This window comes from Crocuta crocuta, unplaced genomic scaffold (assembly GCF_008692635.1).
Source record: "Crocuta crocuta isolate KB4526 unplaced genomic scaffold, BGI_CrCroc_1.0 scaffold705, whole genome shotgun sequence".
NCBI lineage: Eukaryota > Metazoa > Chordata > Mammalia > Carnivora > Hyaenidae > Crocuta > Crocuta crocuta.
In genome coordinates this window covers 556,392-572,304 of record NW_027527827.1, presented here as the reverse complement: position 1 = coordinate 572,304, position 15,913 = coordinate 556,392, and the positions used below count along the sequence as shown (strand labels likewise).

At 46.6% G+C, this 15,913-nt stretch overlaps 1 protein-coding gene across 1 annotated transcript in view; it reads left to right on the top strand.

Annotated features, from left to right (window-relative positions):
- STAB2 (stabilin 2) overlaps positions 1-15,913 on the top strand; it is a 145,636-nt gene that overhangs the window by 46,209 nt on the left and 83,514 nt on the right. The window contains exons 17-23 of the mRNA XM_077778501.1: positions 1,823-1,975; positions 4,684-4,746; positions 7,569-7,655; positions 8,429-8,515; positions 9,876-9,987; positions 12,463-12,643; positions 14,692-14,785. Coding sequence (XP_077634627.1) covers positions 1,823-1,975; positions 4,684-4,746; positions 7,569-7,655; positions 8,429-8,515; positions 9,876-9,987; positions 12,463-12,643; positions 14,692-14,785 — 777 coding nt within the window. The remainder of the gene's footprint in view (positions 1-1,822; positions 1,976-4,683; positions 4,747-7,568; positions 7,656-8,428; positions 8,516-9,875; positions 9,988-12,462; positions 12,644-14,691; positions 14,786-15,913) is intronic.

Genomic DNA, 15,913 nt, shown 5'->3' with positions numbered 1-15,913 from the left:
TGCATTTTTGCTCTGCTTCTGATTATTCACCAGGTTATCTTACCTCTACACAGGCTTACAATCTTTGTGATTATTTCGTTCATTTGTTGTTTCCTTCATTTCATTATTTCAATTCATTATGAGTTTGCTGAGCAGCTGCATGTGTGAAACTCTGAACTAGATGTCAAGGATAAATCAATGAAGACGACAAGCTTACATTACAGCAAGGGAAATAGACTTTAAACAACAAATTAGCAGCCAGTTGATTATTTACTTACAATTATAACAAGTTTCAGTGTAATTATAATGAGAGCTTACAATAGGACGAGGCTGCACAAGTCTCGGGGTCTAGAGGTCCTCAGTGAGGGAGCAATGCATTAGCTAAGCTTCAAAGGATGAGTACAGTGAACCTGGGCAGAGATGAGTGCAAAGGTCCTGAGGTGGGAGGGAACATGACTTATTCAAGAAACTCCATGAGGCAGTGTTATTCCAGTACCTCTCTGGGCTAATACCAGCCAAAGTCTGACACCATGCAAATTATGGTTCCTGTTGATTCGCCGTTGATGTTGATGATGATGATGATTCATCTTTTCTGTATCTACTCAATGCCAACTATGTGGCAGACATCATTCTGGTCCTAAATGTAGCCCACTGAGCAAATAGAGAAGTCTGTAGCTGCCTGGAACTTTCATTCTAGTAAATAGGATAATAAACAATAAACAAATTAAATAAGTAAAACGCAGCATCTTTTAGAAAGTAGTAAATGCTAAGGCAAACAAGCAAACAAAGGATTTGAATATGGAGCGAGGGTGGGGCTGGCATTTTAGATATAGTGCCCAAGAAATCCTCATGGAGAAGAAAACATCAGAGCAAAGGCCTGAATGAAGGAAATGAAGGAACAAGCAGCGTGACTATCTGGAGGAAAGAACATTCCAGAGACAGGGAACAAAGAAAGGAGCATATTCCTGAGTGAGAAACTGCAAGGTCGTCATGACTGGAACAGAAGGGGTAAAGGTCAAGGTGGTAGGAGGGTGAAGGAGAAGTGGGGTCAGGTCACTGTTAATTTAGATGAGATGAAAGGCCATGAAAGGATTTTGAGCAGGGCAATGACGTGATCAGATGCACATTCGGGAAAGACTAGTCAGGAGCTGATTGTAATAACCCAGAGAAAGATGGTGACTCAGACCAGGGAGCAGGGGTGTGGGAAGAAGTGGATGCATTCTGAAGGTATTTTGAAGGAAGCCTCAAGAGAATTTGCTGATGGATTAGAAGAAGAAGACTCCTGAGCTTCTGACCCGATCCCCTAGTGAATAGAGTTGCCATTAATACCGCAGGTAGAACAGATTTGGGGGGAAAGCGAAGGTCAGAATTCTTTACTTATCTATTCATTTTCTGCTCCCTCCCCTGCAACATTAGCACTGTTTGGGTTTTTTTTTTTTCCTGTTGTTTTGTTTTGTTTTGTTTTGTTACTGACATAACCCCAGGACCTAAAGCAGAGCTTAATACAAGGTCAATAAATGTATCTGAATGAATGGATCCCCATTTCGCCAACAGAGAGGTAAAACAGTTAAGCCAACTCTATAGAGCTGGAATACTTACACCTCTTCCCAGCCCTGAACCTGCAAAGACCATTTCTGCAGAGACATCTTTGCCTGGTGTCAGTCAGGAATTCACTTCAGATCCATCTTTCCCTGTCAGCCACGCCCTTCTCATAGCAACCTTCCACTCAACAAAAAGTTAAGTGACGTTGAAGGCTCTTTAGAGAGATCGCCACCACTCAGCCCTGCCTGGGGACTGTGGTGCCCTGCAGGACAGAACGGAAGATGTCATTCCTTCTTTCCAGGGACAGATTCTGGTAAATGGTGTGGCAATGGAAGACACTGAGGTCACCGCCAAAAATGGCCGAATCTACACCCTGACTGGAGTTCTCATTCCTCCCTCCATCGTGCCCATCTTGCCCCACAGATGCGATGAAACCAAGAGAGAGATGAAACTGGTAAGAAGACTAGAAAAACAAAGAGGGGCCCCTAAATAGCCCCACAGAGTAGGTAACATTCTTTCCTCTCACAGTTCTGAGGAAGCTGACAAGGAGAGCTTCACCACAGGAGACTCATTCCAGAGGGGTTTCTCCTCCAGGAAGAGGTCCTATCTCATAAAATGTGAATGAAGTCTTCACTGGAGAATTTTCCACAATGACCAATGCCTTCCTGCTATATTGGCTTTTTAGAGCTGCCATAACAAATTACCACAAACTAAGAGGCTTAGAGTAACAGAAATTTATTCTCTCACAGTTCTGGAGGCCAGTGGTCTGAAATCAAGGGATTAGCAGGGCAGTGTTCCCTCTGAAGGCTCTGGAAGGGGGACCCTTCCTTGCCTCTTCTGGCTACTGATGCCTCCCACTGATCCTTGGCATTGCCTCTGTCTCTATATGGCTTTCTTCCTTGTGTGGGTCACTGTGCGTCCCCTTCACTTCTTTTAAGGACACCAGTCATTAGATTCAGAACTGACCCTAATCTAACATGGCCCCATCTTAACTAATTACATTTGCAAAGACTCAATCAGGGGAACATGAATTTGGTGGGGAACACTATTCAATCCACTACCCCTGAAGAAGCAGGATCAATCCCTGTCTCTGTCACTTGGGACCACCTTGCTCCAAGCCCATTACTTTACTCTAAGAAACTTAAAATAGAATTACTTCTCAAGTAGATGTCCCAGACTCGACAATCAACCATTTTTGTTCTTTTTTTCAAATACCAAACTTTCTTTTTTGCCTAAGAGCCTGTGTACCCTCTAATGGCCTTTCCTGTTTCCATAGCAACTTACTTTGTTCAGCTGCTTTTATTCAAGGCACCCCAAATTTCAACACTGCTGTACACATGATCTTTCAGTTCCCATGGAAACCATACCCCAAAAGTTGCAGCAATAATAGGTCTGGGTCTTTCTTTTCAGGACAATTCAATAATACTTCAATGATTGTTCTCAAAATATCCTTGGAATATGGACATTAAACAAGGAATAATGGCCTCATTTCATAGATTTTATTTACTGATTCCTCTTCTTATCATGAAGGCTGGAAATAGCTAGTTGGGCAGCTGGCACAGGATTGTGGCTGGTTCTTCAGATATGCTTTAGGATATTGTAATGGTACTAGTCATCTGTGCTCCTCATATACCATCTGGAGGACTCGACTCAATTCTGAGCACTCCTTTTTAAGAGAGGCAGAAAGTCAGTGACCTTCACAGCCAGAGTTTGGCAGTGATTTATGTTCATTTCATTCTTTGAAAAAAGTTTTGGCAGGTACATCACCCAGCTTGGGCTGGGCTGAAGATCAGAACAGGCCAGATCAGAATAGTCTCATCTCCTATTGCCAAGGTGAAAGATTTAGGGAAATAGGGCTTCTGTCAGAAAAACTCAGTAGGAGTCTAATTATTGACTTCAGAGCTTCCCCACCCCAAGCAACTGTCACTCAATATGTGGCTTTGAGAGGGAACCCAAAGGATTTTGGTTTAATAGGGGAAGGAGCTTCCCAACACCTGCCTTAGGATCGTCTTCTTTTACTATTTTCTCTGGGTTTAAGGCCAAATCTATATGCTCTATATGATTTAGGATGGTTTTGATTAGGTCTATTAAAAAGTACAAATGCACTCTCTGCAAAATATTTAGGGCTAGCACAGACTAGGAGCAGGTGGTACTATCTAGAAGACTCAATTTTCACCAGCTTGTACCCATAGCCATCTTTAGGTATGTATGTTTGGACTTTAGAGGTTTAATTAATAAGTCTCTGGCAAGTTAGGTTCCCTGCAGGAAACAGAAGTTACCCCAATGGTTCAAATGAAGAGACTTTAATGAAAACACTACTACAGAGAGGTGAGCAGGGCTAAGGAGACAAACCAGTGATGCTGGGGCGTCCAAGGAAAGTAATGGCAGGAAACCATTACCACCCAGGACCAAAGAGGGAGGAGGGAAGGGACAGGTGATACCTGAACCCACTGAGGGCTGGAAGAATGGAAGAAGTGACATCTATCAGGAGCTATAGGGATGGTGTCCAAGCAGAGATGGAGGGAATAAATACCTTGATCTTACCCACCAGTACCTTGTTGGCACCTCACATTGGCCAAAAGCAATCAGAAGCTGGCAGGAGAGGCTGAGAGACCGATCTTTGAGGTCTACCTGCTGGAGCATAGAGCTCAATAGAGAAGGTCAGAGAATTGATCTGGAAAGATGTAGAGGCACACACCTCTCTCCTTCCTTCTGAATTCAGAACCAATGAAGCAAGAAGCCCAAGGGGAGTGAAGAGCAGAGAATCAACATTCAGCTCCATTGCTGGGAAGCTAACTGGAGAACAGGGCTATAAGTGTGTATCCAGCACTAGTGCTTTGCCCCTGGCACATGTGGACAGCTGCAGTGTCTCCTTGGGACAGGTGCTTTACATGGCACAGAGTCAACCAGAAGCCTGAGGCTGGTGGACACACAACCTGGCCCTGAAAGTGGGGAGTGGAGGGGGCTGCTATGAGCAGGCTCAGCTCCAGGTCCCAACCCACCTGGAACTGACTTCACTCCTCTCTGGGGGGTGGAAGGAGAGGCCCGGAGTGTTACACTAGTGGAACCCCCTCCGCAGGAAGGACGCATGAGGCCGGATCGGGAGGTCCCTGCTCCCTCTTACAGAAGCACCTATACTGATTTCATTGTCTTCCCTTCCAGGGCACCTGTGTGAGCTGTTCCCTGGTGTATTGGAGCAAATGTCCTGCTAACTCCGAGCGCACAGTGAGTGTGACAGCTTCATGAAACCACACATCACCCAAACAACCCCCAACTCGTGATGTTTCTCATCCTTTCTACCTTTCTTCTTAAAAGATATTAATTCTGGGGTGCCTGGGTGGCTCAGTTGGTTAAGCATCTGACTCTTGGTCTCGGCTCAGTTCATGATCTTGGCTCAGGTCATGACCTCATGGTTCATGAGTTCAAGCCCCGCATCAGGCTCTGCACTAGCAGTGTGGAACCTGCTTGGGATTCTCTCTCCTTCCCTCTCTCTCTGCCTCTCCCCTGATCACTTTCTTTCTCTCTCAAAATAAATAAATAAATAAACTTTAAAAAAATCTATCAATTCCAACTGGGGTAATTTCATATTAGCTCTTAGCCTACTATATGGGAGAGGGTAGATAGAGCTGTGTTTGAACCCTTGCTCATTAACCCTAGGTGTGTTGCTTAACCTTTTTACACTAACTTCCTTCATCTGTAAGTAATAAATAAATAAATAATAATAATAACAATAATAGGATTAGCATAGATAAAAACCCAAGTACAATACCTAAATCAAGTGGCTACTCAGTAAAGATTCCTTCCTTCCTTCCTTTACCCTCCTAAGTTTGTGCAGGGGAAACAAACCCCTACCTTCACCAACTCAAGGTCTCCAGCCGGGCCTGAGAATTAAATTAACATTAGATGGATTAACAAGAGGAACATTCACAGCTTTTACATGTACATGGGAGTGCCCTCAGGAAAATGAAGACCCAAAGAAATAGTAAAACCCAATGTTTATGTAATAGGTTAACTAAAGAGAGAGGCAAGAGTGGAAAAGTCACAGGAACATACAGGGAGGCTCAAGGAAGTTCAGAGCTGTTTTAACAAGATCCGTTTGTGCAGGTTTTTCTCGGCTTCAGCTTCCTGTCTCTGGTGACAAGATGGTCTCTTACGTCCTGGTGCAGAGAGGGCATCTTTCACAGGACAGTTTGATCTCCTGTTTTCAGAAAGAAAAGGGGAGGTCAGAAATCAGAGTGTCCCTTTTCTGTCTGCTGTTTTTCAAGTGCCTGGAGTCAAAATAATCCCTATGCCAAATGGCCTATTTGGGGCTCGTATATGCTGCCACGCCATACTCCTGTTTGCCCTTCCCAAGCATTTTTCTAGATAGAAATATAAATAGTATCAAGAAAACGACATTAGGACCCTTAAGCCCTTTTCAAGTTTGACTGAATTCTGAACACATCCATTGAGAGCTGGCTCCTGGGCCATAAAGACAAATGAGATACAGTTTTATTCTGGTTTTGCTCCTATGTTGAGAAGCTCTAATCTAACAAGGAAAACAGATGCTATATAACAATCCAGAATTCATTGTCGAGTACTCTACTGGGAAAAGCAAAATGCTCCAAGGTGCACTTGATGAGAGAAATTTCTACCTATAATTTTGTCCTAAAAAAGAGCATATCAACCAGAAGTTTCATTCAGCACTAGTATAGATCACTGAGGAAGGAGATGAGCTCTTTGACACAATCCTACTGCGAAGCACTTAATAAGGCAAAACGTTACAATTAAATAGGCATAGCTGTTCAGATATTTATTTTGCTCAGTGTAGTCATCACCACTGAGTCTGGTAGGATGCTGTCACCAGAGACTAGGGAGAGGGGAAGAAAAGAGGAAATCACGGTGACTAGCATCAGCGGTTGCTGTGTGCCAGACGTTGCTCTAAATGCTTTATAGAGCAAACCTATGAGGTGGGTATATTATCATTATATCCATCGTGTAATCTGGGAATGAAGGTAAAGACGTGTAAAATATCTTTTACAAGGTCACACAGTGAATATGTGGCAAAACCGAGACTCTACATTGCCGCAGCCCAAGCAAGGAAGAGAAGGAGAGGAAGGAGGGGGTAATTAGACCATGGATTAGAACCAGAGAAGCCTCAAAACTGCTCTTCCCAGGCCCCTGTGATCCATGCTGGCTTAATTATCCTGAGATCCGACAAGAGAACTGAATATGCCTTCCTCAATGACCTCAGAATTCCTTTATATATCTCAGATTTTAGAATTTTATAGCCCATGAAATTCTCAATGTTACCTTCTTAAGCTTCAACATCAATATTTCTCTCACATAAACTTTGAGCCAGGGACAAAATGCTTATGATAAAACCTAAGATCAGCATCATTGTCCCATTTCACAGATGAGGCAGCTAAGGTCCACAGAGATTACATGACTTGCCTCTGCTATCCTAAAGTTAGTACATGGTAAGACCTATTCTCTGGACATTTTAGAAAAACCGGTTTACCTGTCTGGGCCTCAGTTCTCTCATCTACAAAGAGGGATGAAAATATCCACATGGAGTTAAAGATTGATGTCTTCATATATGCAATGTGTCTGCTCTTAGAAAGTTCTTGATGAATGGCAGCTCTAGATAATTATGATTGGGCACCAAGAGTTAGAGTGGAAAGTTGCATTTAAATCCTCCCCCTACACATACACACCACTTCTAACTGTAGATCCTTCTACAAATTAGAGAGACTCTCTACTGGCTCCAAAATTTCTATGTAGAAGGAGCTTAGGAATGGCTATTAATTGGAAGGGAGGCTATGCCACATCCTGGATGAACAGGAAAGTGTTACCTGGTCTATTGGCAATCTCTGCGATGGCACAAGAGGAGATATAAAGATAAATGTGCCCTAATTTGTGCAAATCCTGGCCTGTATTCTACCAAAAAGGTAACCGAGACCTAAAGAAGGTGACTGAGCCCTGGCTGAGAGCCGTGTGGGCTGGTGTGCTCTGGGGCGCTTTCAAAACACAGACTCAATGCATTTTTCCCATTGGCTTTCTTCTAGACGCTCTTCACACACAGATGTGTCTACACTGGCAGAATAAGGAGCCTGAAGAGTGGCTGCGCCAGATACTGTAACGCCACTGTGCAGGTGAGGCCAGATGCAAGGGGCAGCTCCAGGGCGACACCCTTGGGCCTCACGGTCTACGGGCTCACAGGTTGCCTGTGGGGCCTTGGCAATGTCTTCCTACAAGGGAATGGAAGGGCGGACTCTCTACATGGCGTCTGGGTCACCTCCTTCACTGCATCCATCCCTCTTGTGGTTCCCTATCAGTCTTAACACAGAGACTCCTGTCCAGTCCAGCCTCTCTCTGCCAGGGCTCCAGCCTGTCTCTTACCCTCACGCCCATATCACAATGTGCACACTTGCGCGCCACCCCCCCTCCCCCCCCCACCCTCGGAGAGCTCTTCAGATTTTCTTGGAACTGGCTCATCTTCCAAGTGTTTAACTCCCACCCTCTGTCACCACCCAATCCACAGTGCCCCCCACCCCAGTCTCTCCTGACCTTTGTCCCCACCTGCCACCACTTCATTACAGTACTTTGTCTTCTCAGCCACTACAGACCTTGGAAACTCTTATTTTTTTTTACTTTATTGTCTCTTCCTGGACTCGATAGAACATGGGCTCCATGAGCACAAGCCTTCACGTCTTGTTCCCATGGTGCCGGAGCTGCCTTGGCATGCAGGTGGTGAGCAGGTGGCTGGCTGTGCACCAGCAGTGCCATCATCTGCAAGAGAGAAAGTCAGGCTCACACGGGGGAGCTGATGCTGTTTATTATAATAATGGAAATTAAAATGTACTTCCTTTGAGGAATTGGCACTCTGCTTGCAGTTTCAAAAAGCAACATGCCTTTTGTTTCTCAGATACCGAAGTGCTGCAAAGGCTTCTATGGGCCAGACTGCAACCAGTGTCCAGGAGGCTTCTCGAATCCGTGCTCGGGGAACGGCCAGGTGATGAAAATTTTGTCACGAATGCTGAGGTTGACTTGTCCTAAGTCAAGTCGAAAAATAAGTGTTAAAATCACTAAACCAAGAAGCATTACAGTGCCAGCCACTACTCCCAGGAAGTCCAAGAAACAGATCAGTCGCTAAAAGAACAGAAGGTGTCTGCAGCAGAAGGAATTTGGGGACAGAGGGCAGCAGGGGTGAGGAGTAGGGAGTCTGGCTGTGTTCCAGTGTCTGCTTTCCTGCTGCTGACCACTTGACCTTGGATAACTCAACGAGGTTCCCTCTGACCCCACTTTCCTCTTATGGGAGATAGCAGGGCCCCCTACATTGATTGCCAAGATTCCTTCCAAGACTAAGATTCTGTGATAATTTAGACAAAAAAAAGCACTGCCCAGTGATTGCTTTTTTTTAAGTTTATTTATTTATTTTGAGAGGGAGAGAGAGAGAGAGTGATAGTGGGAGAGGGGCAGAGAGAGAAGAAGAGACAGAATCTCAAGCTGGCTCCAGGTCATCAGCGCAGAGCCCAATGTGGGGCTCAAACTCACGAACCATGAGATCATGACCTGAGCCAAGATCAAGAGTCGGACGCTTAACCGACTGCACCACCCAGATGCCCCTGGGTGATTGCTTTTTTTAACCCACCTCCAAAACCTACTAAAATGTAACGGCCCAAACTTAACTCACCTAGTTTGGAGGCCAGAGCTAAACAAAGGTAAAAAGGAGCTTTCCCACGGTTCCCATGGGAAATTACAGACCTGTGCATTTAAGAAGCCCACATCTGAAATACGCCCCTTTTGATGGGAAGGAAAAACCACCATCATGAGTGGGTTGAGGCGAGGTGAGGAAAAGGAGGCAGAGAGGGTACTGATCAGCTACTGCAGCTGATGTGCAGGATGATGCAGGGTACTGATGGCGGGAGGCACCCATGCCCGACAGGGATGCGTGGTGGGCGCTGCAAAGCCAACCTGGAAAAGGCTGAAATGGGGCAGGTGGAAGATGAAAAGTCTTATGCTGCAGGGGGAGATGCTGCAGTCTCATGCCATAAAGCTGAGCAACAGAGAGGGGGCCAGCCTTCATCCTGAAGGGCGGTGGCTGGTCATACCATCCCTCAAGCAGTGTTTGCAGGTTCCTAGTTCACCACTGTGACACCGTTTCTTCCTGAATGGCTTCCCTTAATGGTCAAGATCCTGACTCAGGACCCCAAGCCTGTCACTGTTATAGCATCCTACCTGATACCAGCATGACTACACTTCCCACAAGGAGTCCCAAAGAGACTGACTCTGCATTCATGGCACAATGGCATCTGGGGCTCCTTCATGGCTGAGCATTGTCCTAACACCCTCGGGGCCTCCTTTGCTCGCAGTGCGCAGACGGCCTCGAGGGCAATGGGACGTGCATTTGCCAGGATGGCTTCCAAGGCTCCCGGTGTCAGTTCTGCTCCGATCCCAATAAATACGGACCCCGGTGTGACAAAAGTAAGTGGCACTTCCAGGGTTTCCTCCTGCCCCTCGGCCAGGGCCCCCGCTGCACTGCCGCAAAGCAATAGCACAGTCACGGCGCTGTGTGCCCCTTTGCTTGGCGCATGCCTTCGTCTGGGCCACCTTTCAAGCACTCTGTCATCAAGCTGTAGCACGTGCTGGATTGCTGGGCCCTACAGCAGAGTTTCTGAGGCAGCAGGCCTGGGTGGTATCGGAGAACCTGCAATTCCAACACGTTCCCTGGGGATGCCAACACTGCTGGCCACAGGACCTTGCTTTGAAAAACAGTCTCTTAAGGTTTCTCCCCAAAACCTGAAGAGACAGTGAGTCCTGTTGCAACACACAGAATCACTCTCTACCTTTCAAGCAATCCTCTTCTATCAGCTCCCCTCTTTGCAAAATGTGTGACCTTGGGCAAGTTACTCCACTCCCCTCTCTAGACCTCAGTTTCCTCATCTATAAAATGGGTCTAATAATTGTAATTACCTCATAAGTTAGTGCAGGTTATGAATGGAAAGCGCTTGCCTTGTTTGGAACGCCTAGCACCTAGAATGCAATACAGATACACCATCTCTTACTATCATCTGTGATTGTTGTCCCTGTTGCCATTATTCATAATTCAGTGACATAAATGCCAAGAAGCTTGGAGAAGAAATAGAAAGCTCCACAACACTCGGCATTAAACAAAAATGCAATTATATAACCTTGAAAGCATGCATCATGCTTTTTAAAATTGCATCATGCATCTATTTAAGTGGAGAGATACACAGATCTACAAAAATAAATATTGATATATGTGTCTACACTAAGATTAGAATTTGAAAGAACAAAATCAGCTGCTGTGGGCTCAAGCCAACCAAAGCTTAATCCCCACTCTGCAAATGACAGGCTGTGTGAACTTGGAAAAAGGCTCTCATTGAGCCTCAACTTCCCTGTCTATAGAATGAAGATCGGTACCCATGTGATGGATTTTTAATGAAGTCAGATCATAATTTGGGGCTTTAGCACAGAGCTTGCACCAGCAAGAAGTCCGTAGATGGACCTGTGCTTATTACTCCCACTAACTCACTCATGTGTTACAAAGCACACAGCCCTTCCTCTCTTACCTTGTCTGATCTTTACAACCACCTTTCACAGGGGCCAGGACACTGGAGCACAGCAGGGGCATGGCTGCTGATCCTAAGTTACTGTTCTTTGTGCCAAATAAGTTTTCTCAGGGGAAAAAATGGTTTTATTCCAAAGCCTGACAACGTTGGCAGTTTTATGAGGCCAATGGGGTAGGATGCTGAGGTCAGAGAAGCTGTGGACGCTTCCTGAACCGATGTCTCTTGTCCCACTTGATGGCTGCCCGTCACCCCATGCAGGAGAGCCCCCCTTCCTTCTGGGCCCCTGTCCCTTGCAAATTAAGCCCTGACTTGCTTTAAAGTTTGTGAAAAGTCTTTTGTTTAAATCCAGCCATGCTTTTCCAGCCTGTTCACTCCGACTCTCTTCCCTATCCTGGAAGCACTCACACGACTTCCTCTCCCATCACCCTCCTGGGGCAGAACCACAGATGCCTTCATTTCTGATCAGACCCAAACCCCCCAACCCTTGCCACTGATGTTTGAGAAACTTCATGTCCTTCTTCTCACTCCCGCACGCATTGGAGCCTGAGTCTGAGGCACACGTCGCAAGTTTTGAACAGCTATCATCAAAAGCAAAGTAAACAGCTGACGTGGAAACTGATAAGGAGACATGCGGAACACGGCTAATACACTGACCTGCTGTGTTTGCACTTGGGCATGAACAGAAATGGAACTTGAAGCCCTAAGTTCAAGTCCCTGTTTGAAAACTTAGCAGCCAGTTAGGCAATTTGCTTCTCCTCCCTGGGCCTCAGTTTCCTCATCTGGAAATGAGGGTGATGAAAGTTCCCTCTTTCTGAGGCTGGTGACTGTTAATGAGATGGTACATGTCAAGGCTGGCCCGGTGCCTAGAACACAGTCAGTGCACAAGTACTGGCTATCAGTTATCCTTGGTTGCTGCACTGGAGAGTGAGGAGCAAATACGTCAGCTGCACGTCAGAGGCCGTGCCGGCGTGAGAAACCCCTTCTCCTGATTCCAGAAAGGTCAGAAATTTCCAAAGTAAGCTCTCCGACCAAGAAGTAAATGAAGATGGAGTTCTTTGGCCTCTTTCACACACACACACACACACACACACACACACACACACACACACACGCGCAAAGCATTTCTGAGACTCCATTCTTCCCCTCCTTGATGGGACAGTCAAGCTCACTGTCTCAAGCACATCGAGAGACACTTGACAAGCTAAGAAATAGCCCCCAGAGCCGCCCCCCGGGCTCAGCCCCACGTTCTGCTCTGACAGGCATGAGACGGGGGTGAGGGGAGGTGGTCTCTCTCCTTCATGACCCATGTGCCCCATTGCTATGCTCGTCCCCCAACCCCTGGATGCCCCTTTTCCTTCTCTCCCAGAATGTCTGTGTATTTACGGAACGTGCGATAACAGGATCGACAGCGACGGGGCCTGCCTGGCCGGCACGTGCCGAGAAGGCTCCACGGGGACGTTCTGCCACAAGCAGACCTCAGCCTGTGGGCCCTATGTGCAGTTCTGTCATATCCACGCCACCTGTGAATACAGCAATGGGACAGCAAGGTAGGCCTGTGGGTGCCACCCTTAACAGCCCACAGCCACCAGCTACCTGTAGACAGACCCAACCCGTAACTACACCCTTTGCAGACAAAGCCCCATTCCCTCTGGCTGCTAGTGTGGCTTTTGTGGAGAAAACCTCAGATTGAGCTGGGTTCAAATTACAGCACCCCCTGTTTTGAGACTTACCAGCTGTGTGACCTTGGGCAAGTTACTTAACCTCTCTGAGCTTCACTTTCTTCATCAGTACAGTAAGGATGATGTTGCCTACATAGCAGGGCAATTGTGGAGATTATAAAAACTGAATGTAAAAGTACCCAGCACCGGGGCTAGCACATCATAGGTGTTCAGTCATGGAAACTATGGCTATTATCATCACTTAGGCAAAGAAATGAAAGTTGATCCACCACTTTCCAACCCTTTAAAAATGCCTTTACTAGGGCTCCTGGGTGGCACAGTCAGTTAGGTATCCAACTCTTGAGCTCAGTTCATGTCATGATCTCACAGTTTGTGAGTTCGAGCTCTGCATCAGGCTCTGCTCCAATTGAGTGGAACCTGCTTGGGATTCTGTCTCTCCTTCTCTCTGCCCCTCCCCAACTTGTGTGCTCTCTCTCCCTCTCTTTCTCTTTCTCTTTCTCAATAAATAAGTAAAGTTTAAAAGTTAAAATTTTTTAAAAATGCCTCTACTTCCTAAAGCCATTAATAATGATTCCCCTGTTTAAGGCATCTTATAGGAAATCGGGTCTTGGTCATTAGATCACACAGTGGGCTTGGAGATGAGGGAGGGGCAGCGTCAGAGGAAACTTTCTTCTCTAGGAATATCTGCTTCAAAGGCAGTAACCACCCAGGAAATGTCCTGGGAAATGCAGAGAATGTCTAGTATTCTTATTTTTAAAGCATTTTTCTTTATTTGTAATTGCATAGTTCCTCTCTTACCTGCTTATTAGCTGGCTCCCCCACGAATGTAGGTAGCGTGGGCCCAGAGACGTCTCTTCCCCTCTACGGTGGTACGATAGAAAGGCATCAGCTTTGAGAGTTAGGATCTACCTCCATACATAAGTCAAAAATCACAAGTTACCAAAACTGTCCTTAAAACCTCTGAAATCACCCACAAAGGGCTATCAACATGGGTCTGCATATACTACATAAACGTAGGTTAAATCAAACAGTGTTGGAACGGATCGATCTGTTTTTTTCATTTGCGCACCAGACTAAGTATTTTGTTCCTCTGGGAGACTCGATACATGAAAAATAATTCTATTTAAATTTTTGTGAAGCCTGTATGATTGAATTTACAACAGTGATGTGGGATAGGACGCAGCCACAGGTGACCCAGCACCTCTCAGAAGGGTCTCAATAAACATTAGTGGAACAAAAGAATGAATGAACGGCTCATTTGAGAAAGGATCACGGGGGAACATGTTGGAAGGTGTGTCTGAAAGAAAGGGTGATGGGTCAGTAAACCACGTCCGCTCATGGAATCAGGCACCTGAGAGTGTCTTGCTCCAACAACAACAACAAAAAAAAACAACAGGGAAATCTGAGGGACCAGAGAAGGGAGAGAGGAGAGGTCTCACCTGACCGTCATTTTCAAGTATGCTGAAAACCATATGTAAAGAGCCGGTAGCTGTTCTCTGCAGAACCACAGATGCTAAGCTAGAGGCGGATTCCAGCCCCATCGAAGCGCTAAAGCTGCCGGACGCCGGGGCTAAGGGGACACAAGCTCATACAGGCGCCCTGCTACACGCTCCTCGTGCTGATTTGACCTTCACAGCCCTAGAGCGAGATTTTAGACTCATGCTCCTGAGGAGGAAACAAAGTCTCCCAGAGGTTAAGGGACTCGTCCTGGGGCCCACGACTGCTGAGAGGTGGCACTGCAGCCCTCCCCCCCACCCAAGTGCCCGTGATCACCTGGCTACACTGGCTCCCCCCATGAGGGCAGACTGCCAAGCGCCCGGCCGGGGACCGGTTCACCCCTGGCTGGCCGGCCCACCCCTGGGCAGTGGATGCTTCTACGTCCGGGGCTGATTTTGTGCGCTCACTCTTCTTTGCAGCTGTGTTTGCAAAGCAGGCTACGAAGGGGACGGAAGCCTCTGTTCGGAGATGGACCCTTGCACAAGATTAACCCCAGGAGGCTGCAGCCCCAATGTGAGTGTTGGTCTTGATTTCCAAGCGGCCTGGTGTTTTAGGAAATCCTGATGGAAGGCCTTACCGAAAAAAACGGTGTCTGATGGCTTTTCGTTTTAGCCTATTTGCTGGATCCCTGAAGCTTTAAAGGCGGTGCCGATGCCTTCTGTGAGCCTCTACTTCCCAAAGCCATGTGTGCAGGGGATGTCTCAGGACCACAGAAGCACGGGTCTTTGGGCTCTTAAAAACACAGCCTGAGAATCAGATATTGGAGATTATTAGTAATAAACTACTGATTCAACTATTATAGCTTACAAGTGACTTGAATGTACCTGATCTCGTTTGCTCTTCCCCCACCCCCAGCCGAACGGAACAGATGATCTTATCCCCATTGTACTGATGAAGAAACTGAGGCTTGGGGACATTAAGTGACTTGCCCTAAATTCTGTTATTGGGTATAGCCCAGGGGTATAGCCCAAGCTCACAGCTGCTTTCAGAATACCTTTTGATTATCACCACCAGGCTGAGTGACCGCCATTCCTTACTCACAGGAATGGCCCACCCACCGTGTGTTCATTGCTCACCCACAGCCACAGTGGCTTGAGGTGGTTGAGACCGCGTCTCTGCCAGTGACTTATCCTGGCTCTGAGGCTGAAATCGGAAGTTAATGCCTTGGCCCACCCCCACCAGATGCCCCTTGGGCTAGTCCCGCCCACTCAACAACACTTTCTCCTCTCACACTGTCCTTGGGCCTCCTAAGGTGGTCGTCCTGACAGGTCTGGAGTTGGTACTGTGGTTAGGAGCTTGGGCTTCAGCATTATAGAGACCTGGGTTCGTGAAGTTTCGTAGCTGTGTGATCTTAGGCAAGCCGCTTAACTCCTCTAAGCCTGCTTTCCTTACCTGTAACACAGAGACTGTAACAGTACCTTCCTCAAGATGATGGCTTATACCAGCAAAACGCTAAGAACAGTCCCTGGCTCAATAAATAACAGCGATGTTCAAGGTGATGGTCATTGGCTGGCCAACCACAAGCAACTCTGTTCCTTAAATCATCTCACCTTTTCTGTGGGTCTCAGTGCAAATGTGCATATAGGGTGCAGTGCATATAGAAATAATCATTTCTAGTGTACTCCATGCAAACATGTGTTT